The sequence below is a fragment of the Carassius carassius genome, chromosome 44 (genome assembly GCF_963082965.1).
Source record: "Carassius carassius chromosome 44, fCarCar2.1, whole genome shotgun sequence".
NCBI classification, from domain to species: Eukaryota; Metazoa; Chordata; class Actinopteri; order Cypriniformes; family Cyprinidae; genus Carassius; species Carassius carassius.
Window position 1 is genome coordinate 16,339,101 of NC_081798.1, and position 25,453 is coordinate 16,364,553.

The following is a 25,453-nucleotide window of genomic DNA, read 5'->3' on the forward strand; positions in this document are numbered from 1 at the left end:
ATTTGTGGTCGACAGTTTATAAAAACGTAGTTCTGGGTTTTTTAGTTTGTTTACTGTACACCCTGTCACATAGCAGCTTTTAGGCATGCCCTACTTGCTGTTTTTTAAATCAGATATGACAAGGAGGAAGCGTCCCGAAGCCAATGGAGAGCGTTGGGCGTGGTTTTCAGATTTTGACGCGTGTCGCTGTACTGAGAATAGTAAAGGGATACAGTATGCGAAGTTGCTGTAAACTACTTACAACTTAGTTATACTATAAAATTAGTTCAATATGACGAGTAGTTATGTCTCTGCAGGACAGTGACGTGCCCCGTGCAAGCTCTGGTGGTCACGTCACATAGGTTTGGGCGGGCCCAGCGTTCCGTGGGGTCCATGACGACCTGTGTAGAGGAGGATAAGGGTACTGCCTAAAAGCAGACGCTTTTATTGGACACACAGTGTTGCTATGAGCAGCGGGATGTCCGCATCAGCGCATCAGCAGTGGAACCGAAGCTAACTATAAACGCTGTAACATAACGAGGGAGGAATCTTTAGGGAGGTGTCGGTGCCGTATTATCCGAGATGAGGAGAGCATTGCCGCAGTGAGCAAATAATCTCATCAGCGGGCTCTGGATTTCATGTCCCTTACAGACGCTGACATTTATAAGAAGCGAGGGTTCTCGGGTTTGAAGCTGCTAGTGGTCGCTTGGTCAAAGTAGACGTCCGAATGACCATTCATTAAAATGATATTTCAAGGGAAAGCTGTGCACTTTATAGTTTTATGACGGATTAAACAACGTGACAACCTCTGTCAGCTATAGCATGGTGAGTTAAATTCTGATATTAGTTTCATATTGAAAATAATTATTTTACAGCTTTTAAAGTACATTTGTGGCATGAATTTTTGATGTAAGGGAGCTTACCTCTTACTTGAAAAAGAAGTTAATGCCAGTAGTTACTATATATATTTTCTGTTTTGCTTTCTTCAATAATTGTAAAAATATTTTATCATAATTAATATTACCCATTATTCTTTATGTATGTAAACGACAAGTCAGTCCTCATATGATGTCAAATGCGTCAGTAGAGACTAGTATTGCAGGTATGGCAAACCGTTTTCACATTTATTTATTTAATACGAAACTAATGTATTTTCTATGTATCTAGCACTTTTTTTATTTACTTATTTGCTGACAGTCATTATCCCATAACTGTTGTTCTTGGTGACAAATTTCCAGTATTCCAGTTGTTACTAACATTTCAAAACTTTTTAAAATAATTTTTTAAATAAATTATATACTACATCCTATAAAGTATCCATTCCTATTGGTCATTATTTAAGATGAATAAAAATTAAAAAGATTTTTCCCCATGTAAATACAGTATGTACTAGTATCTAATAAATATACACTAGTAAATATGGATTTGTATTATTTGGATAGTCTTCTTGTATCTAGTTAAGTTATAAATACTAGTATGTAAGGAACAAGCACTTAACACAAATTATTTTTGGGATAAGTACTAGTTTCTAATGAATACTTAGTAGTGAAATGGAAACAGATAGTAGTCATTATTGAATTAATTATGGGTTATAGGAAACAGCTAGAGACACAAAAAAGATGATTTTGTTTCAGGAATAAATGTTAAAAGTGCTTGCCATATTGCAGGTGCATTCATTCAAGGAGGACCATGCAAACGGATGAATGTCACAAATGAGTGTCCAGCGATTCAGTGGTCATGGAAAACTGGACTGGATCCAACTCTGAGCAGCAGCCTGTGGGCTTTACAGTTCCTTCTGTCCCCTCAAAAAAAACTGTAATTTATGAAAATGGCCATGAACATCCCACTCACACAGACCCCACATCTACAGCACACAGAGGGGCCAGCGATCCAACCGCATACCCTCTAGATTACAAAGGTCTGGTCCGGCAGAGATTTATACGCCGAAGTTTGTGGTTCTCTGAGTCAGAGGATCAAGAATTGGAGATTTCAGAATGTGACACCACCAGCAGTCCTGTTAAAAGTAGACATATTGCTGTCCAGAGGAGCTTTAACGTCAAGTGTCAGGAGGGACAGGGGGAAGGTGTAAAAGAGAACGTCAACAAAGAGGCAGAGACAAGTGACGCTGAGGAAAAACAGGATGCTGAACCATCTGAAGCATCCAAGAGTGCGGGGAAAGCTGGGAGTGATGAGAATGAGGAAGAGGCCGAAATGAAGGCCGTATCCACCTCTCCAGGTGGACGCTTTCTTAAGTTTGATATTGAGCTTGGCAGAGGGTCCTTCAAAACGGTCTATAAAGGCCTGGACACTGAAACGTGGGTGGAGGTGGCCTGGTGTGAACTTCAGGTAAGGAAAATGCAGTTACAACATATTCTCAATGTTAACCACTGGAGTTTCAAATCTTGCAGTCACTCCTATTGGCATTCTATCACGTCTTTTCCTTTTTTACATAAAGGGTTTGTCTGTTATTGGTCTTTCCAAATTTGTTGACATGATATTTAATATCATTATCCTTGATATGGCAAAAAGTTTCAGATAACCAACAGATCTACTCGAGCACAATGGCTTGATTTGCAGGATATCAATTATCTAGAAGTTAAAACTGTAACTGAACTCTAAGTAAAGATTAAGCTTCTGTGTAGTTTGTTATTACTTAAAAAAGTCTGTATTTTTCTGATTGATCCTGTTGCCATTCAAAACGCCTGCTCCTTGTACAAGTTTGCCGGCTCATCTGATATGGCCTCTTCCTTTTCTCAGCACTATTGATTGTAAAATGGAGAGATTGAATCACCATGACCACATCTAGATCAGATTTCCTTTGTTTCCGTGTTGTAGTTTAGAATAATTTGAGGTTCAGCTGAGTTCAACAGAGAATAGTAAGTGTTAAAATTTTGTCATTACTTTCTGGAATATTGAAAGAGACGATTAGGTTAAAAGTGATGGATCTGTTTCTAGTTTGTGGTAAATATAGTTGGCTATTATATTTCAGAGCTCACTCAAAAATCGTTGAAGTAGACATTTAGAGTAGGGTGTGGACACAAACAAACTAGAGAAGCAGTGCACATCCCTGGAGAATCAGTCCCCTCTGCATAGAGGTCATGTGATAAGGGTGGTCATGTGCACTCACCTGCTGAAATGATGCAATAGTACAATGCTATAAAGTAGTTATATTCTGTTATATTCTCCTCTTTTTAAAATAATTAATAAGACAGTCATGATTTACCCGATCACTTTGTGCTTTGTGATCAGGTAAAACATGACTTAGAATCATATACAATAACATTTACCCTTTATTATTTTCATATAACATGTTTACTGTATACAATCAGCAGAAAAGTTGATCTAAAAATACCTTGTAGACTACTAAGAAGAAGCTTTTTTTCATTTAGGGAAGACAGGATTATTTCTACGTTCACAGTCTGTGGAAGGATGACTAGGCAGTTATCTCTGGAATTCTGATGTTATACATGAGGATGGTCTGGTTTTTGTTTCTGTGTGTGAGCAGTGTTATAAAAAAAGGATGCTCGCAGTTAATATATGTGAGATTTTTGCTTTGTCTCTTCGAAAGAGTGACTTACTTCCTTTTTCATTCTATTCTATATTTGAGAGAGTGTTACTGTTTGTATTGCAGCCATTGTATGGGGATGCTGTTGTTTTTTTTCCTGCTTTGTGAATCTTAAAAATCACATGGAGGGAATTAGCATATATTGTGACAGCTGAGCATAGTGGTTTTAGCAAGTCCCTTAAATCTGCTTGGAGGGAGAAGAGAGAGAAAGGAAGAGACAGGGGAACAGGTCAGATGAGGTGAAGATGGCTGTGTACTAAGGAACATGACTTCCCTCACATCAAGCAGTAGCATTCTCGAGACAATATAAAATATATTTCTAATGGACCATTTTATGTACAGCTGAACGCCCAAACTGACTTATCCCTCATTTGTCTGACGAGGATGCATCAGCAGCATAATGGACAAATAAAAAAGCTGTTGTCTTCAGCTGTCTGTGAGTCTTCATTATCTCAGGAAAAAATGTCAGAGCCACGACCTGGCCATATGTAAAAATGAAAAGCCCACTTCCTTTTTAAAATGAAAAGCCAATTTCCCTGAGAGCTTCTTATTTAACACACCCCTAAAACTAATCAATGCCACAGTGTTTAATTCATTTGTGTTTAAAATGTATCAGAAATGCAATGTAAGTTTGGGATTCTTTTTCAGCGTATTAAAAAATTTAACTTTGCAATTCACTCTTATATAAACCACCTAGGAATCTGGTAGCATGTTTGGTCTGAAGTGCCTATTGACTGTAGAGTAGATTGAGAATGGGGGAGGTTGAATGAAATATAGCCTATAACTGTGTGTGTGTGTGTGTGTGTGTCTCTGAGTTTATGAGAGGTATTAGATGGCGCAGTGTGGGGGTGAGTCTCAGAGGTTTTATGGTGTTGCACATCACCTGATTGTGAGGGACGGAGATGTTACAGATACTCCCTGTCAGCGTTTAATAAATTTAGCAGCAGGAAGAGGGCAGATGCAAAGTTATTGATTTGGTCAGCTTCTTGACCATAGCTACACAAGAGTGTGAACCACCAGTGACACTGTAACTGTAGCATTTTCAAGCCTAGCACAACTGCTATACACAGTAAACCTACCTAAGCCCTACTGCAACCCGGCTTAATTCAAAGGGCTTCAATATGTTAATCACACATCCCTCTCTTTGAGGGGTATACATATTTTGCCTTTCATGTTGCATCAATATGCTTTCATAACTGTAATTTAGTTTTTCTTATCCGCCTTTGATCTTCTTGACTTTCTTAGTCATATCATGTTTAGAGATATTGTCCTTACCCCCACCCCCACACAAAAAATAAAGAATACAATAAAACAGATATATTGTCTATCCTTAGAAAGATATTACAGCAAATGTGTGCTTTAAATCAATAAATACTGACTCAAAGATTGTCTTTAGAATGCATGTCTTCCACTGGTCAATAGTTATTTTATAGAGCTATCTTTTTCCTATAAGGAGGAAAATTGAGTTTTTACAACAACGTTGCAGCTTGGTAAATTCAGTTCAGTACACCTCTTAAATATCTTGTTACCATATGTTTGTTTATTAATCCACCTCTCTTTCCACCTGTCTTTCTGTCTCTCATTTTTCTCCTGGGAAACCTCAAAAACCAATGCTGTCCCCTTGCCATCTCAGGATCGTAAGCTGTCCAAAGTGGAACGTCAGAGGTTTAAAGAGGAAGCAGAAATGCTAAAAGGTCTTCAGCATCCAAACATTGTTCGCTTCTATGACTTTTGGGAATCTCCTCTTAAGGGGAAGAAGTGCATTGTTTTAGTCACTGAACTGATGACGTCTGGAACACTGAAAACGTGAGTCAAATAAAACAAAATAACAACTGATGCTATCACACCAGGGTTAGCATCTTAGTTGGTTTGAGTTGCTAGCTGTGGGACACCAAGAAATGTTATCTGCTTTATTACAACTTGCATAACTTTGCAGAAAACCCAATTTTGTCTAAAATATAAAATTTTGGAGTTTGTGAAGACAATGATCTCCAATTCTGTTTCTATTATTATGTAGATATCTGAAGCGATTCAAGGTGATGAAACCAAAAGTTTTACGAAGCTGGTGCAGGCAGATCTTAAAAGGTCTTCACTTTCTCCATACGAGGACTCCTCCCATCATCCATCGGGACCTGAAGTGTGACAATATCTTCATCACTGGTCCTACAGGCTCCGTCAAGATTGGAGATCTTGGCCTGGCCACTCTAAAAAGAACTTCCTTTGCCAAAAGTGTAATCGGTAATAGTCAGGAGAGTGACAGGGTTTTGAGATTTATCAGATTAGGCTACATTGAATATAACATTTATATAGCCGGTTTAGATGACGTGGACTGTAGCTTACATCCATGTAGTTATAGATTTTTTTACCCTCTTGGTTCTTTTTCTATTTTAGGTACTCCAGAGTTTATGGCCCCTGAGATGTATGAGGAGCACTACGATGAATCAGTAGATGTGTATGCATTTGGGATGTGTATGCTAGAAATGGCTACCTCTGAGTATCCATACTCAGAGTGCCAAAATGCAGCACAAATCTATCGCAAAGTTACTAGCGTAAGTTTGAGCAAAATTCTCCTCACCAACCATCATTAATTTTTTAAAGAATGGAATATTACATGAAACATGTTGCATAATGCATTTATTCAGAAATTGTCCCATTCTGTTAAATGGAAGAATGTATTTTACAAATGATTTACGTTGATAATAATTCTGTGCCCTGCAGAGTTTTGATTCAACTAGGGATGCATCGATCCTATACTCAGGATCGGTATCGGCTCTGATACTGGCATTTTCTGCGGATCGGGTATTGGTCAGGCGAGAACGATCCAAATCCGATATTGTGCATAAACTATTTTGTGTTATTGTTGAGCCCCACGAAAAGGCACAAAAAACATTATAAGGCACCAAAATGTTTTTGTGCACTGTTTTTCAGGTGTTTAATTTCACCTAAACTCTTCTTTCCGCTGCGGCTGTCTGTCATTCTCCATTCAGCAATCAAACTGCATGTTGCGCTCGGTAATAGTCAAAACCATGAAACTCTCAGTACAGTAACTGAGGTTTAAAACTGTTCAAAGAAAAGGTTAAATAAACTAATGCACACATTTAATACACTACATATCAATATCTCTTCCCTTTGTACTAGTGATGTCCAGTTTGCGAACGAATCGTTCGATTTAACCGGTTCTTCTTAGTGAACCGGTTGAACCAGTTCAACAAATCGGACTGAGTCGTTTGAAATGTTACGGGCCTCCATTAAGCATTTATCCAAAAGTTACTTAAGTTATTCACTTTTTTAACGTGGCTGAAACTCCCTCTGAGTTGAAATAAACCAATATCCCAGAGTTATTCATTTACTCAAACAGTAAACTGACTGAACTGCTGTGAAGAGAGAATTTAAGATGAACACGAGCAGAGCTGCTTGTGTGTTGTACTAACTGTTCTATGCAGACTCGGAGGGCTGCACAGCAGTCTCTCTGTGTTGTTTCAAGCTCATCATTCTGCACACAGGATGCGCATAAGTGATCGGTGCCACTTTGTATTGGCACCTTTAGTATTATAATACTTTTCTGCGCAAAGATTATTAATTGTCTTTCTTGTTCTGTCCTATCTACCACATGTTGCAGCCTTCATTACTGTTCTATACATTTAAAAGAAACGTCTTTTAGATTTCTATATAAATGTATATACTTTTTTTTCATTAATGTAATTTACAATGCAAAGAGCAATGAGCAAACATTTTACCAAATTTTTAGACATATTCATTTTTATTTGTAAATAAAATAATTCACTAGATTTTATTTTTGTCATAGATTGTGATTATATATTTTTTCATTTGTTATTTTTGATTCAAATGAAGTTGTCTTTATGTAGTAGATTGTGTTTAACACACAAAAGAGTGACAGTCAAGTCAACACAGAGAAGTATAGCAGTTCTACATTGAAAATTCAAAAAACTGCTCTGTATCGGATTGGATCGGCATCGGCAGATACTCCGAATTTTTCAGTATCGGATCGGTTCTGAATTTTTTTTATTGTTATTGCATCCCTATCTTCAACCCTAATCAAACACACCTGAACAAGCTAATCAAGGCATGAAGGGATAGTAAACTACAGGCAGGGTTTAATAGGGTAGGAGCAGAACTCTGCAGGACTGTGGCTCTCCAGGACCGGAGTTTGCCACCCCAGATCTGTCATGTTTTTTATTTACAATCAGATACAAATGAATTTTCTTTATTTTTATTATTATTATTATTATTTTTGCTGTAAAATGTCCTTTCTCAAGGGGGTTCAATGAAAATGTATGTATGCATGTGTGTTGAACTCCTTTTTAATTCACTGCACACAGGGTGTGAAGCCAGCCAGTTTCAGTAAGGTGACCGTGCCTGAAATAAAAGAAATCATTGGAGAGTGTATCTGCCATCACTATGAGGAAAGGTGAGTCCATCAGCTGAATAGTCTCCTGTGACATAACCATATAGGTCAAAAAGCCTATGCTCCTGTCAGATATAGCGTGTCATATGATCAGACAACTTTTTCTTGGAATGCTTTATTTATCTAATATGCTTTACAGTAACTCGCTTTTGCAGTAATTTGAACCTTGCTAACGACATGCATTTTGATTCTGATTGTATACTACATGCATGGATCATCAATCAGTCAAATAACTTACCATTATTAACAACTTACCATTTGCTACAGCAACTTAATAGCATTGTTCATAGTCCTTCAGATGTCGGACTTGTTTTTTAAAACATCTTCTGCACATCTTGTCTTGTCCATTTGAAAACATTACATATGGGTTGCTATAGCACCATCAAATTTTACAGGTCTTTACAAACAAATTTCATCTTCCTCTTCTAAAAGGTACTCTATAAAGGACTTACTAAATCATGCATTCTTTGCGGAGGACACTGGAGTTAGAGTAGAGCTGGCAGAAGAGGATGATGGCAATAAGTCTTCCATTGCCTTAAGGCTTTGGGTTGAAGACCAGAAGAAACTTAAAGGGAAGTATAAAGACAGTGGTGCTATCGAGTTTACCTTTGACCTGGACACAGAAGTCCCTGAAACAGTTGCCCAGGAAATGGTAAACAAGTGTGATTTTTAGAAATGCAACATTTTAAGATACACACAGACATGTATTGTATATTCATAGTTGGGAATACTTATTTATTTTCCAAATCTCCTAGAGTTAAACAGCTGAGTTTTACCATTTTCTAATCCATTCAGTCGATCTCCGGGTCTGGTGGTAGCACTTTTAGCTTAGCTTAGCATAGATCATTGAATCTGATTAGACCGTTAGCATCTCACTAAAAAAATATCAAAGAGTTTCTATATTTATCCTATTTAAAACTTGACTCTTCTGTAGTTACATCGTGTACTAAGACTGACAGAAAATGAAATGTTGTGATTTTCTAGGCTGATATGGCTATGAACTATACTCTCATTCCGGCGTAATATTCAAGGAACTTTGCTGCCAAGGAACTTTGCAGTCAAGTTTTAATTAGGAAAATATAGAAACTCTTTGGTCATTTTTGAGCGAGATGATAACGGTCAAGTTATCAGATTAAATGATCTATGCTAAACTAAGCTAAAACTGCTACCACCAGACCTGGAGATTGGCTGAATAGATTAGAAAATGGCAAAACTCAACTATTTAACTCTAGGGAAGTTGGGAAATGAGCCTATTTTCAAAAAAAGTGTAGTGTTCCTTTAAGACTTGTTCAATTATCTATTCTGGCAGGTGGACTCTGGCTTCTTTTTAGAGACTGATGTGAAGATTGTGGGTAAGTCCATCCGTGACCGTGTGTCTCTAATAAAGTGGAGAAGACAGAGGAGTGCCTCAGCCAGTAATGGAAAGATAGAAGAGAGAAGAATCAAGACTCAGGCACAAAATCTCCTTCAGGTGCCCTCCACAGTACCACCAGTTGGTGGACCACCCGGTCTTCCATCTGAAACAGAGGAGCTACAGACTGAAGCAGTCAGCCTTATTTGTAGTGGCCAAATAAGTGCTGCTACAGCTACACGTGAGACACATCTATAGATATATGTATAGTTGACACTGTGGTACTTAATTCTTCAAAGATATCCACACAAAAGATAAAAGGACCAGTACAATATTGTTTTTCTATTTTAAAGTACATTATAAATCATTATATGAATGGGTCTGAGATTAATAAAGATATCCACAGAACCAGGAATATTTTTTGATATCCACAGAACCAAGAGACTAATTTCACTTGATTATATTTAACTTGATTATATTATGTTTTGTATAACTTACTTAATGCAGGTATGCAACAGTTTCCCTTGCTTGAACAACTTGAATATGTACTTTGTTTTGTTTGTCCCAACTAATGCAGCAGACAGCAGTGCAGGCTCAACAGTGGTAACAGGCGCTTCAGGTAACCAAGACAGCACCTCTCAGCAATCCCTATTTGAGTCCATTTCCACTGCCCAAAGGGTCTTAAGCCCTCCAGCACAGTTTCTGGCTCAGTTGCCAGAAGGTGCTCAACATCCATCTACTGCACACCTGCCTCTGGGGACTCAACAACAACCTGCTCTACAAATGCCCCAAGGTGTCCCACAACAAACCATTGGTCAGTTACTCCATGGGACCCAGCAACAACCTAGTCCTCAGCAACCTCACAGAGCCCAACAACAGCCTAGTGCTCCCATGCACCAGGCTGCACAAGCACAGGCCCATGGTTTGGTGCCACAAGCACCCCAGCAACAACCCACCGTTCAGCTGCACCAGCAATATCAGCAGTCAACTCATCAGCTACATCAAGGGGCTTTTCAGCAATCTTCTGTACACCTACATCAGAGCGCCTACCAGCAATCACCTGTAAGTTTCTATTTAAATTCACCAAATCATTGCAGTCGAGCTTTACTTTGTTGGAAAACTCCAAGACCACCATCTTCATTCCCATTCTTTTCTTCCCTTATATCTGTTTATTTTATGTTATGATTACTGTCTACATTTAAAAAATGTGTTTTATTTTCCCCCCTCAAACTTTGGCTGAATGAGCAGCGACATGGCAGTATTCCTGGTGACTCCCAAAGACCTATGCTATTCTCTGATAACTTCACAGGGACCAGGTGTAGCAGCACCTCATTTCTTGACACATTACGGAGGAGGACTGACCATCAAAATTTGTTAGAACAGCTGCATCTGATTCTGCAGACAGCTGATTCTGATTCTGATTCTGATTCTGATTCTGATTCTGATCATCAGACTTACAGCTGTTACAAACCTGAAGCAAGCTGTAAGGATGAAATGGATCAGTTGTTGTCTACAAGTGCCTTCATAGGTTCCTCATCATTCACAAATGAAGATCAGGCACCAAATAATGTTTCTGAAGACACCAGAGCTGAATATAGTTCAGAGCAGGTGAAAATTAATTCTCAGGCCCAGCCAATGTTATTCAGTAGGAGGAACTCTGATGTCCAGCCACATTACTGCCAGGCTTGTAAGGCAGTGTTACTGGCTGTAAGGTCAGGGGGTCATGCCTCTTCCTCCCCCATCCACCAAAACATGCCACCTCTTTCCTCATTAAAACCATCATTCCCACCTGATATAACTCATCCAGACTCCAGCAAACCAATCTATGTGACCTCACAGTCTCCATATATATCTACGCTGCCTCCAAAGCAAGTTTCTGTTACTAAGAACATACTAAGTTCAATACCAGTTCAAGTCACCCCACCTTCTCCAGTCCATAAAAGCCATTCTCCTTCACAGATTCCTGTGACAGCTCTACCTTACAACATGCCATCACTAAGCCACACCACTGCATTTACCCCTGTCTATGTATCTATACCTTCAGCGGTTCACACATCTTCCAGGCACATGTCCATATCTTCACCAGTCGATCTACCCTCCCCACTCAGGTCGTCCTCCCCAGTGTCCCCTATCACTGGATCACATTCTCCTAATTTGAGAGACAGCTCAGATTTGTCTCACCTCCATCGCTGTCTAAATCATATCATCAGTCGGCGAACCAGTTCCCCAGTGCTGATTGACAGGGCACAAGCTAAAGATGGCTACAGCGATGCTAGTGTTAGGTTCCTTATACCTCAGGTCCAAAGCATAGGTTCTCTGCACGCACCCCGGTCACATCAGGAAACTGGGTCTTTTTCTGTGCAGGACAGTGAAGCTGGATCAGGTCTTGTGGTAGGTGAAAAATAAAACGTTGTAGCTATGATCCCAGCAAGGAAGTCTAGAACAAACATTCACCAATACTTTCCAAGCTTCTCCTATATGTATTTAGGTATTGCTCCTAAATCCCAATCCCTTCTAGTTGTATTCCTATATAGCATTTAAGAGTAAAATTGTACTTTGTTTTTCGAACTAAATTAAATGTATTTCCTCTAATCACTGCTATTTTTCAAAAAAGATAAAAAGAAATCGGACTGTATTCAGATGACTAGTATGTCTTTTTATAGGACACAGTCTCTTAGCAGACTGCTAGAAGATGGCACAGCAAGCTGACTGAACAATAAATGACTGCTGTTCCAACACATTATCAGCAAATTATCGCTGTCACCCTGTATGTAGTCTCTTTTAGAGCAACAGCCCCTGTGTGTAGAGCAAATCACTGCTCTGTTTGTTATCTCACATTTTCTTCTTTTGTCCCTGTCAGTAGCCAATAATTTAACTTTCACATCAAACCATGTGCTGCTAGACTTGCTTTTCTACTAATGTCTTGAAGAACTGCTTTTGGCTGAGTGCTTAATTGCAAATGTTCCTGTATTAAGATATGTATTTGTACATGTGTTTCTCAGCCTTCTGCACAATTGGTTCCATCCAAGACCATCTCTGCTCCAGCTACTCCTGTACCGCATGCTCGTCCACATAGCATTCCTGCCTCTGCTCTCTTGGCACAGCAAAACCAGACAACTGTACCACTAGCACAGGAGGTAAGACTGCTATAGGTTTGACCTCCCTTAAATGAGGACGGATGCATTCCTATGTCTTAGGATAGTGATAATTTAATTTAGTCTTTGTTCTTCCTTGTATTTCTCTCAGTTTCATCTCTATTTCCATCCTGAAGCTTTCCCACCTCAGGTAGACTCAATCTGTATAAACAACATCACAGTCTTTTTTAAAATGTTCTGGACATTTTTGGATTTCAGTTTCAATTACGCCATAAATCAGTGGTTCCCAATCCTTGTCCTGGAGAACTCCTAACACTACTGCACATTTTGTCACACATGATTTTTGGAGTCTTCACAAATGAGCTGATGAGTTGAATCAGGTGTGTTTGAATAGGGATACATCTAAAATGTGCAGTGTTGGGGCTTCTCCAGGACCAGAAATAGGAACCACTGCCATAAATCTTATCAGTTTATTGAAAGTCCTCTAAACAAGGACTATGTTAAATTTTATCAGTGACTTTAATAAAGATGTGGTAGGCAGCATAATCCATGGGAGCTGTGGATTAAGTATTCTTGAAATGAGTTTTAATTTTAAAATCTTTTTTTTTTCTTTTTTTCTGTTTTCTCTCTGTCTTTCCCAGACTTTATCAACATTTCAGCCCCTAGTGCAGCCATCTTCAGATCCCCAGTCCATTCCACAGCATCTATTACAGTCAGCATCTTCAATGCTCAGCACCACTAGCCTTCCTTCACAACCACAGCTAAATGTTCAGACACCCCTTCTCCAGCCTCTACAAATTGCCACACAGGTCAGTTCTTGAAACCTGTAACTAAGACTATGTGTGCAACCGCTTTTCTCAGATACCAGAGCAAGTACAATCTTTAGGCAAGTTTGAAATTTGTTCAACATTAGATGGCAGAAGTTGAGGGATTTTCTTAATTCTTCATTCAAAAATGTAGCTTTCTAGCTTACCTCTGGCTGTTTACAGTTTTATCTTACTCTTTATTCTTTAGTTTCCTTCGACATTTCCTCTTTTGCCAGAAGGGGGCACATCTGCAGGGACAGAGTCAATACCTTTCTCCTCAGTCTCTTACTCTTTTCCCTACCCCACACATGCTCCTCCTCTATCTTCCCCCTACTATTCAGCAAACCCTATCACTGCTCCTCATCCCATACTACCAATGCAGAATATACCCTGCATGCTAGGAGCAGGAACACCTGTGTCCACCCCTCTGAATGTTCCTAACCCTATACCTCTCCTGGCTATGGCCCTGTCCCCACCCATGCTTCCTCCAGAGGAACATCTGCAGCAGATGTACTCCCCAGTTCCATCACCAGAAGGTGCCCTTTTCCAATCTCAACCCCAACCAACACAGTCCTCCCTTCCCATCCCTAATCCAGCCTCCCTCTTCCAGAGAGACCCATCTATTCCTGAACCCTTTACAGAGGTAAATGATGTGGTTTCTTTCTTGCTTAATGCAAGGATTGTTTTTAATATGGTGAATGTGTATCATAATAATTTCTATGATCACACAAGTGTAAAAGAACATTAATTACTTTGAGAGGGACAGCAAAATGGCAGTACATTAATCAGGATTGGTGAAGTAGTGCCTTGTCATAACAATCAGTGATGCAGGATAATTATTATTATTCCGTGAGCATTACAATTGAGGTCAAGGCTTCTGTCGCACAGTGAAACACAATAAAATTTTTCATCAATAGGAGTTCCCTCGCCATGAGGAAATGCAGATCCTGGCCCCAGCTCACACCGTTGTGTCGCAGATCCAGTTCCCTCCACAGGATAGGCATTCGGAGCCAAATTTTACTACCGCCCAAGCCCCACCTGAGACCATGGAGACTCCTCTGCAGTCTGCTGGCATACAGACAGGATATGCTGTTCCTGAGAGTACTGGCAAGCAAATGGCTCCTGCACCAGAGCCCAGCCCATTTCAGCACAGCACTGAGGCAACAGTAGGCATAAAGCCTCTTTTATATGATTATAATATGTATTCTTAAAATACAGTACCGCATGGATCACTAAAATAATAATGTTTTCCCTATAGGCACCTGTATCTATTCCATTCCATAGTTTTGTATGTGACAGGTAGGTAGATGTTATTATTCCCTGAAAAATTATGGAAATTGTATATCTCATTGAATGAAACATCATGTGATTCTTTATTTACAATGGGTGTATTTGACCTACTTATAGTGTCAGATACAATCCAATGCATTAAAACAAAATAATCATCTCAAATCTCCCAGCAAGTTTTTTTCTTCAGGTTATTTTGTCTTGTTTGTTTAGCCTAAACCAAGATGCAGGTTCTGGTAAAGAAATGAGTGACAGCTACGAGGTACCCACTGGTGGAGGAAAGGGTGATGGCAAACCTAGAAAGCACCACCGCAAATCTACTCGTACGCGCTCACGCCAGGAAAAAATTAACAAGCCAAAGCTAAGCATGCTTAATGTAAGGACAAAAGATTTCTTTTTAAATATAACTGTTTTTTTTTTTTGTTAGTTTTTTTTGCAGTTACCTCCTTACGTGATATTGTATTTCCAGGTTAGTAAAACAGATGACAAGATGGTGGAATGCCAGCTGGAGACACACAATCATAAAATGGTGACCTTCAAATTTGATCTAGATGGAGACGCACCTGAAGAAATAGCCACTTATATGGTGAGATTAAGGATAGGTGCTGATTTCCAGACCATTACAAAACAATATTGTTCTGCTTAAGATTCAAAATTAAAATGTAAATGTGTATAGTCTGCCATCAGCGATTCGGATGAAACATAAAGCCATTTAATTCTATTACCCTTTTACAAAAAGTTTCTTTTCTTTGCAGCTTTGTAGATTTTGTTTCTCTCATTTGTTTATTAGGTGGAAAATGGTTTCATTCTACCAATTGAAAAGGAAATTTTTATAGATCAACTTAAAGACATTGTTGACAAGGCAGAGGACATTCTAAGCGAGGACATGGATGGAGAGAAGACATTAGAACTTGGGACAAATCATTTGCAAGGACAAACTCCTAGGGATCAAGAGGGAGAGGTAATACAGGAAGTCAGAATCTGACACCTCAAATTTGTAATGTGTAATGACTCATCTGAATGATACTAAAAGCCTCCTGTTCATATCTAGGAAATAAAAGGACAGCAATCTGGGGCCCCCCAGCCTGTTTATCAGCAAAATGGTAATCTTTTTGTTTTTTTCCACCTGTATTTGGCACATGTGAAATTCATGCTCCCCAAATGCTTGCTGAAGAATGAATGCATCAGTGTTCAAACAGTTAGCCTGGGTTTTTATACTTTGTTCAGTTCTGCACACAGGTAAGAGGTGGTTCATCATCTGTCCTGTGGAAGAGGCTCCTGTTGCTAGTCAGGATGCATCCTCAGATGGAGGTCCATCTACACAATCTCCATCCACAACAACAGTAACTGATGGGACAGCTCAGCCTAGTGAGAGTGTATCAGCCCAGCCACCAGAACCCAGCACAGGATCTGCCTCTGCATCAATGGGTAATGTCGGGTTACTATATTACTTAGTGTGCATAATAAAGATACAGAAATATTGGAACAAGAATAAACTGCTTGTCAGGAATTGTAACACAATTGTATAGGCATGTCCCCTACTCAAAAGATTAAATTGGATTTCTCATAGTCTTTCTTAGAATATGTTTTGTTACACTTAGTCTTTTAGTAAATGCTTTTATCCAAAGCCAATTACAAACGAGGACAATAGAAACAATCAAAACCAAAAAAAGAGTCATAATATGTAAGCACTGTGACAAGTCTCAGTTCATCTAACAGTACAATTAATAAGGGTTTTTTTATAATAAATGAAAAGAAAACAATTAGATGGCATAGAAAAAAAAACAGAGTTTTTTTATTAAAAAGAAAACAAGTCAAAAGAATAGAGAACACTAATGTTAGAGGGTCATATTTTATGAATACAAAGAAATCAAGTAGATAGAATAGAAAAACAATAGAGAACGCTAGTGTTAGAAGGTACTTTTTTATAAAAAGAAAACCGGTAGTTAGAATAGAAATAGAACAGAAAGTGCAAGAGTTTCAGGGTCAAGTTGATTTTTAATAAATAAAAAGAAAACAAGTGAATAAAATAGAAATAGAATATAGAGTTCTAGTGTTAGAGGTTTGAGTGTAGAAGGAAGAGATGTGTTTTTGAAAGTGATTTTGTGCCTCTTTGGGATGACACTAAAATTGGCTGTTACATGTAGAACACAAGCTTCAGGAGGGCATATAAGTCTGAAGTAGTGAATTTAGGTAAAGGGTGCAGAGCCAGTGGTTGTTTTGTAGGCAAACATCAATGTCTTAAATTTATGCTAGAGGCTATTGGTAGCCAGTGCAAACTGATAAACAGAGGTGTGACATGCTCTCTTTCAGATCATTAAAGACTAATTTTGCAGCCACATTCTGGATTAGTTGTAGAGATAGATAGATCTGGCTGTAAGACCTCCCAAGAGAGCACTGCAATAGTCCAGCCTGGACAGAATAAGAGATTGAACAAGAAGTTGTGCAGCATGTACCAAAAGGAAAGGCCTTCCTAATGTCAAGTAAGGTTGAGTTCAATATGATGGTTCCTAAGATCTAGTTTTGTTTGTTTGCTCTCTTTCATTCCACAGATTCAGAAGCCTGTGCCACACCACCTCAATCTGGAGGGAGTGATGCTTGTGGGGTTTGGAGCCCCCTTTCTATGACCACCACTGATCCTCTGTCTTTGGCTGCTCTTTCCCAAGCTCCCCCTGCCCCACAAGCTGCTGTAATGCCAGTGCAGCCTGCTTCCCATTCAGAGGAGGGGCCACATTTGGGCTCCGCCCAGGTCAGTGTGCAACCATCCTCCCAGGAATGCATGGATCCTCAAAGCTCTCTTTTTGTGGACGAGACCCAGAGTGCCCAATTAGGCTCAGTTCCCCCCATGCACACTGCTCAGCAGATGGCTGAAATTGCATGTGCTGTCTCCAGGGTGGAGGACGCGCCATGCTGTCCCTTGGTCATGCCGCTGTCCCTTGAAGTGAGCAGTGGGGCTGAGAGGTCATCCTCTGTGATGCCGCCACCATCACAAGAGAGTACGTCTGCTCGTGAGCAACTTCACTCCATTACATCGAGTCGAGTAGAACGTACACAGCAGCCTGTAGTGCTGCAGCAGCCTTTGTCAGCTGTGAGTGGAAATAAGGCACCTTCCCTGCCTCAAAGCCCTGCTTCTTCACAGCACCACTTTGTCCCTAGTGAATCAGATGGAGAGGCACGTACCAGAGGAGGGTTTGTAGGCAGCACTATTAAGACTCTAGATGAGAAACTGAGGAATTTACTGTATCAAGAGTATGCTCCCATGTACCCTTCGGGAAGTGCTGCTGAAACTCCTGGATCTGGCACAGAGTATGTCCAGTCTCCACCAGGACCAGAGAGTGCAGTGGGAGGGTCAGGAACCAGCACACCTAGTCTTATTGGAGAGGGACGATTCAGAGCAGGAGAGCAGTTGGTAAGTTTATACTTTATAGTAATTTTGTCACATTTGTTTTAAATAGATAAAATCTGATTATTAAGATTTGAGGACTTATATTTTTGTTATAAGTTTTCAACATGTCTTAAAAACCATTTTTCAAGTTAAAGATATTTTGATTTTAGACAGGATCGTGCTTGAATCTCCACCTAAATACATTTGGTTTTTGTCTTTTAGCCACAGATTCCAGAGCGTGTGGACAGTTTAAGTGCTCTCAGCGATTCTGGAGTTGGAGGTATGGTCTTATTTTTTCTCACGACAGATGCTCTTCAAGAAACATTTGTCATCTACAAACAATAAGAAAATTAAAGCCATCTTTCTCTACAGTTACTGTGTTAAGGAGACATGTGATGCCACACTCTACCTCTTGCTCTGGATCTAGAAGTCGGTATAAGGTACATCATTTACAGCATGCTTCTAATTTCTTCAGGGAAATACAGCGTAATAAATCGTTAATTCCCAGTTTAATAATCTGGGAGTCCTCTTCGTGTTAGTACCAAATGTAATTTTTATGATGAAGTAATGGTTGTCCGTTTTTAATTAAATATGTAAAATAATTCTTATAATATCACTATTTTGTATTTTTGTTTTGACTTCAATTCTCTGGATTAGATGGTGCCTAGCTCCACTGACATACTGTCAGGTCAAGGTCGGAAGCAGCGTAGCCTGAGCAGCACAGCATCTCCAGCATACCCTGGGGGATTTTTGGGAGAATGTGCAATGTATGAAGAGCCGACTGTGTCAGCTACTACAGTCGGCAGGTTCTCAGTGGTGAGCACAGAAGATGAGATCACACGCAGGAAGCACAGCAGCAGATATTCCGCCCCACCTGACTTTTATCTGGATGCCCCCCCTCCTCTGACCAAACGAGGCTCGATTCCAAGGGCACAGACCTCAGTCTCAGCGGATGTCACCGTTCACACCCGTTTCATGTCTTCTGACTCTGGGGCTGAGAGCAGCCCCGCCAAAATGGCCCCCACAACTCCATCCCGTCATGGTAGGTCTGAAAGGAGAGGAAGTGACCTCATGAAAAGGGCAGTGGCTTTTCTGAGGCGCTCTGGCCGCAGTAGTAGTGTGCAAAGCTCAGATTCTCCAAGCAGAAAGGGAGCCTATGTCAGCAGTGACAATGATTCAGAGATGGAGGACTCTGATATAAAGAGGGAGCTTCAAAGACTAAGAGAAAAGTGAGTTTATCATGTCTATGTGTGTTTTTGATGCAGAGGAATATAAAATCAATGAGTAATCAAAGCAATATATATAAAATTGCTCGCTTTACCTTAATACAGGCATATGAAGGAGGTAACTGAATTGGAGGCCCACCACCGAGAAGAGATTAAGCTTCTCTACATCAGATTAGGGAAACCTCCTCCTTCAGGTCTTTACATCCCGCCCACAGTGCCCCCTGCTGGACGCAAGCGCCGGACCAGCAGACACAAACTAAAAGCTGGCAAATTGCTCAGTCCTCTAGTACAACAGCTGAGAAATGTTGCCTCTAAAACTAGTGACAGCAGCAAACCTACCGATTTAACAAAATCACGTTAGTTATAAAGTTAAAATATCACATTCATATATATATATATATAAGGCAACTTAAAGGATTTTAGCATTTGGAATCTACCCAAGAACATCTCGACATGTAGTTTTTCTCTTTTAGCAGAGACTGCCCCAAGCTTGAATGGGTCTCCTGCCAGGGCTTCTAACTTGTCCGATGGCAAGGCTTATTCTGGGACCAGGACTCTACCTTGTTCTGTGTCTGTTCCAGTTCAGACCCAACAGCCCTGCTCTCTCAAAGGATCTCTCTCCTCCGACAACATCTACTCTGGTCTTCAGGGAGAAGGACCTGGGCCACACAGCCAGCCTGGCCAAGGTGACTTTTATTCTGATTTCTTAGCATGTACTTTAAGAGAAAATTCCTTACGTCAGTAAAATAAATAATTGGGCTTAATAGCAGACTTTAAATGATTGATTTGAGAAGATTATCCAGTCAATACCAATTGATCACCCACCTGCATAGAAATAAACATATTGGATGAAATTAGCATTAAAAATTAAACCTTTTATACATGCACATGTAAGGTTTTCTATATTTAAAACTAAAAAAAACAAAAAAAAAAAAACATCTTCTGTAAGTCTTATATAATTCCCAAATTGAGTCCCAAATAATTAATAAAATCAATGGGACTTTTACATGGAGGCTTTCACATTAAAAAGCTGAATTACAGCCAGGTTTATTTTTATGAATGCATTTAAAATTATGTAATTTTTCTGTGTGTACCCTTTTGTTCTGGTTTCTTGAGTTAGTGATCTCATTCTTTCTCTCACCTCTGTACTTCTGTCCACAGGCTGGCCTCCTTCTCCCCAGGCGTCTGCGCAGGTCACCTATAAATCCAGTAGTAAACCACGCGCTAGATTCCTCAGTGGGCCTGTTTCTCTGTCCATCTGTTTGTATCTCCCTCCTTTCCGCCATTCTCCATGTCATATGTTGGCAGTGCCTGCTATTAGAGCCCTGCACGGGCCTCAAATCTAGGCCCGAGCCCGGCCCTGGCCCGAGACGATCAAGCCGCCTTTCCACTGTCTCCGACGAACGACAAGCGACAGACCGGAAGTCATTCATTTCCAATGGAAAGTAATGCGGGAGCTGCGTGGAGTTCCGATCACATGCGTATGCGGAAATTTCGGATCTGATTTGAGCCTCGGATACGTTCAAATATTTGAACTTCTGCGACTAGACCGTATGCGAACGCCCGACCGGATGTGATGTATTCTAATCAAAACTATCGGTGCGAGGTCAGAATTACCAATATTTTGTTAACATTAACATTATCCTTTAAACACTATTTCTGTAAAATGGTGGTTTATAATACTTATGGCAGAAATAATTATTTAATAATTATTAAACCATTATTTACGTTGATTAGCCCCATGAAACCTACTGTTTTTATTTTGGGGGTCACCTGATTTGTGACGATGCATTCATAAATTAACTATGTTCATTAAAATTATTAATTTTACCATGGTGAATATGCCAAGGTAACGGTTGCTGCACGACGTTTGAAAGTTCTGCGCGACTGCCGCTAGAGGGAGAAATGCGACAATCGTGTCCGAATGTCGTGTGCAGTGGAAAGGCGGCTTCAGGCCCTAGCCCGACCCGTGTCCGACAGCTCATCAGAATTATCAGCCCGAGTCCGACACGAGCCCGTGTTTTTATTTATTTATTTATTTATTTTATTACACAGCAGAAGCCTGCCCTATTTGCAACAATTAAAAAGGGGTAAGTTTTGTGTTATGTTTCTTTTCTTTTCTTTATCAAGGTAATTTAGAAACATTTTTGGAGCATTTTTTTTAAATGAAGATTTACGTTAATCAGCCGAGCCGACAGCGAGTAGCCTAAAACATATTTAATCAATTAAGCCTCTCAAATTAATGCTAATACTTTACTTGGCTACAATAAAATCCATAGATATAAAACACTTCAAGCATATCACACAGACAGTTAGTTTAATATATGTTTATTTATTAAACCACAATGAGTAAAAAAAAAAAAAAAAATTGAAATACTGAGGCAGACGCGCAACAGCGCTCGCAAACGAAATGAGAAATAGCCTACAATCTAAACAAATTAAATTAATTAAAAACAAACTTGCAGGTTATCTTACCTCAAAAATGCACCACTTAACATGTCCATTCTTTTTTCCATTAGTTTCCAACAGTTAAACGAAAATAAAGTCCAGTCAAATGAAAAGTTAGAACAGTCTCTTACAGAGCATCGTGGAGAAAAAGAATAGCATCCAGAGTGGAAGGTTTTAACCCACTCCTCTCTTCTATCACTCTTCCCGCTGCGCTGAAGACACGTTCGCTGCTGCTGCTGGCGGGACACTAAACACAGAGCGAGCCAGTCTTGACAGTTGAGGTAGCAGGGTCTCGTGCTGTTTCCACCATAGCAGCACATCTCGTCCATCACCTTCCATGTTGTGATTGAGGCGCATGTATTGCTGTAGTTCATCGTCGTCATCCTCGTCCTGCTCCACAATGTTTTCAAACTCGGCCAGCGCTCTCTTCTTTCCTGCGTGTCCCGCAACAACAGGTGCAGACACAGAAATGCTCGCCGCTGCATGAATCATCATTTTATAATTATTAGTTGGACAACTAGGCTATGATTAATACATTAATTTAGAGGCCTATAATAGCTACTACAATAAGTGGATATAAGTGAAGTATAATCGTGGGTCGCGCTGACGGAAAAGCGTGCGTGCGTGAGACTGTCGTGTCAGTATGTCAGTATAATTATAACGGGTTGAATTATCAGATTATTAAAGTTATGAGGTTATGAAATGTCTATGTTTGTTTTTCTATCGTCGACGTGAACTTCTCTTTTTTTTTTTTATTAATGTCTAAAAATATAAATAGAAGGATAACCCAAAAAAGGCCCGAGGCCCGGCCCGCATGTGAGCTATAACGTGAAAATTGGCCCGAATCCCGGCCCTAGGGGCATAAATAAGTCGGGGCCCGTCGGGCTCGGGCTGAAATGCAGGGCTCTACCTGCTATCTTTCTCCCACTCTTCTTCTATTTAATCAATTACTTATCTTTTTGCTAATCAGTATTCGTGCTTCATCTTTGATCATTCTGTGTTTCCTTCCAATGTTTTTTATTCTTTCTATTCTGTTTATCCCTATAAAATGTTTTTTTTTATTATTCAGTTGTCTGTTTTTTTATGCCAATGTTGTTATGGTTCTGGATACTTCCACTAGTTGATCCTCAATTAATTTCATTATTTTAACATTTTAACTTGTAATCACTTAACTCTAATGAAGGTTTTTTTTTAGCCGTTGTAACTTTAAAAAGTTAAATGACATGTTCCACCTCTTTGTGTGTTTCTTTGTGCAGTGATGTTCTACAGAAAACTAATTTTAACTTTCCTTTTTGTAGGGTCAACACTTAAACGCCTGTGTCTGGGTAAAGAACGTGGCAGCAGTAACTATTGTCTTTTCTTCATTTCCAAACTTTAGACTTTAAATATTCAATTTGCATAAGCTTAAACCTTGACACTGTTGCTCCTAATGCTTCTAACTACACAAGTTCAATTTCTTGAAGAGTTCGAATTCAAAATATGTCAGCTCACAGTTTATAACTTACCTCAAGTTCTCTATACAGTTCTCTATATCTGTTACTATACAGTTGAACACACACTTGCTATGCATCGCTCAAGCATTTCTGTCTGGATACTTGTTTTGCTTTTGATCCTGTTTACATATTACATTTAATTTTAGAGCAGTATTAACAGTCCTGTTATAGTTTAATAAGTTATTTAATATGGTCACAGACACTGTGAATTGTATTTCGTTTTGTGGCATTTCAACATCTCAAATTTACTTTTTTAATAGGATCTGGAACACCGTCAGCTGCTTCTAATCAGTCCCCAATGCCTCCTAGATCCACTCCCCCTCCTCACCAGCCAAGTGGTCTCGCCCAAGCACAGACAAACAACAGCAACAACAAGACAGATGCTTTCACACAGCAGCTTCATAGGCTGGTGGATAACTGGGCAGAAGGGGTGAGGACTCCTTCACGCTCACACTCCCTCAGTGTAAGACCACAGCACCTGACCCGATCCAGGATCTGGAACGCTATAGAGGTGACGTTATTAAAAATTCTTCCTTAGCAAATATTTAAAGGGTATGTTCACCTAAAACTTTACATTACCTTTATTCATAATATTGCAAAATACTTAAAAAATATATATAATGGAAATCATGCAGATTTTAAACAACATCAAGATGAGAACATTAAATAATGACTGACGTTTCACTATTCCTTTAAAATGTTATGATGATTTTATGTCTCCTTGATACTCATGTTAACAGTTTAGTGTGAAACAACATAGGCATTCTCTAATGCTAATGTCTTTTTTTAGGCTCCAATTTCAATAGAAAGATTGAATGCTTCTCAGCTGTCTCTTTCATGGCCGCAGATTAATTTCCATGCATCTGTGATGCCGACTGACACTTCACAAGTACTCCAGTGCAATTTTATGGAGCCTGGCCTGACCGCCCAACACTTAGACATGGACCACTGGCCAGCAATGACTGCCACTCATAACCAAGAAGTCTTTGCTTTCACTGCTGTGCACCCTCCCTCTTGGAAAGCACCTTCTTTCCCCAGTGAGGTTCCTAATTCTAGAAATATGACCATGTAGCTTCACAATCACTGTACTTACACTTCTTACTCTGTTGCCAAAAATACTTAAGAGTTTCTTTTGAGTGCTAGTTATGCCTAGCATAGTGCAATTCTATCTGTTGCAGTTTTTAGCATGTAGTTACTTACAATGTAGTAATCCCACATGAACATGTAAATACTCAGGCCAACAACGTAGGCATATGATCTGTAGTTTACATTCAGTATTATTGTACATATTCATAAACCCTATGTAGCATAGGGATATTTACAGAATGTATATTTTTAATCAAAATCTGTTTAGCTTGCTAGTGTTTGTGCAGAATCAACTTCCTTCACACCTTGAGCTGTAAACATATAAATGTTATAAGGTACAGTAAGATGCCATTAAATTTGTGTAGATATGTATAGACAATGTTCATACTTCTGTAAATATATGCTCTGTCTGCGTATGTGCATAAACCGGACAAGTCAATGAAAGACTAATGTTTAGGTCAATCAGTGTTTTGGGTTGAATAGTATCACATGATCATGACATCACTGTGAAATTTTCACCACGTACTGCAGCGATCGCTAATTTCGCAACGCACTAGACAAAAACACATTATCGCATGCTAGAAAAGTAACAACCAAGACCTGCACTGAGAAAAGAGAGAACTTTACATTTCAGGAGAACATGCCTGCTAGAGTGCCTTGAACTGACACTGAGGACTGTGCTATGTACATTACCAGCCAGTGTACCAAGGGTAATGGTGACTAATTTTGTGTTTTATAATAACTTAATTCATTTAATTCTTAATTCAATAACTATAATAACCAAGAATTATAATAACTTAATTCATGTTCTCCCCACCTTCGGTTTATGATGTCCTTCATGGACATCTATAAAATGCATTTCAACACTACCTGTTTGTGGTATAAATAAGTTATGAGTGTCATTTTGTTTTGAAGGTATGTGCATTCATTTTTTTTCTCTCTACATTATCTGATACAGTTAAAAAATCACATTGGCCTAGAGCAAAAAGGGAAGCAAGATTTGTTTTCAAAACTGTAATAACTGTTAAGTTGTTTTTCTGAATCTAAAAAACTAATTGTACAATTAATGAGCTGAATACTCTCTACTGTTGCGGCCATGTTTGCAGTTACAGCAATCACATAGCACATTGTCATTATTTAGGTCACACTGCTACTGTTTTTAATAAATTATCCTAATACTGGAGTTTCCTGGTCAAGAGACAGTGATTTCAAAGTGTTGACACAGACTGATGCTTTGCAACATAAATGAAAGACCATGTCAACCCTGAACTAACTATTAAGATTTAAATTTGAGTTTCAAAATATA

General features: G+C 39.4%; 1 protein-coding gene across 7 annotated transcripts; it reads left to right on the forward strand.

Moving 5' to 3' along the window:
* The first annotated feature begins 1,644 nt into the window (after positions 1–1,644).
* Positions 1,645–24,874, forward strand: wnk2 (WNK lysine deficient protein kinase 2). Of its 7 annotated transcripts, none has more exons than XM_059537288.1 (29): positions 1,645–2,325; positions 5,178–5,350; positions 5,562–5,782; positions 5,936–6,093; positions 7,885–7,973; positions 8,403–8,622; positions 9,280–9,562; positions 9,899–10,383; positions 12,324–12,458; positions 12,568–12,606; positions 13,058–13,225; positions 13,431–13,865; positions 14,140–14,388; positions 14,481–14,521; positions 14,723–14,885; positions 14,979–15,095; positions 15,300–15,470; positions 15,561–15,612; positions 15,737–15,937; positions 17,062–17,918; positions 18,117–18,174; positions 18,267–18,334; positions 18,552–19,123; positions 19,226–19,476; positions 19,594–19,806; positions 20,282–20,380; positions 22,867–22,911; positions 23,322–23,572; positions 23,852–24,874. In XM_059537288.1, exons 1-29 carry the CDS (start codon positions 1,717–1,719, stop codon positions 24,131–24,133), a joined length of 6,705 nt encoding a protein of 2,234 aa, XP_059393271.1. In that variant the 5' UTR covers positions 1,645–1,716; the 3' UTR covers positions 24,134–24,874. The 7 variants fall into 7 exon arrangements, 6 of the variants coding, with proteins under 6 accessions (XP_059393271.1, XP_059393275.1, XP_059393273.1 ...); XM_059537292.1 differs by having other exon boundaries at positions 20,282–20,356; XM_059537290.1 differs by having other exon boundaries at positions 19,597–19,806.
* The last annotated feature ends 579 nt before the right edge of the window (positions 24,875–25,453 follow it).

Coding starts and splice junctions, on each gene's coding strand:
- wnk2 (XM_059537288.1), top strand. CDS start 1,717: ATGGAAAACTGGACTGGATCCAACTCTGAGCAGCAGCCTGTGGGCTTT. Junction 5,783..5,935: donor CTTTGCCAAAAGTGTAATCG/GTAATAGTCAGG, acceptor TTTCTATTTTAG/GTACTCCAGAGTTTATGGCC. Junction 15,096..15,299: donor AAGAAATAGCCACTTATATG/GTGAGATTAAGG, acceptor TTTGTTTATTAG/GTGGAAAATGGTTTCATTCT.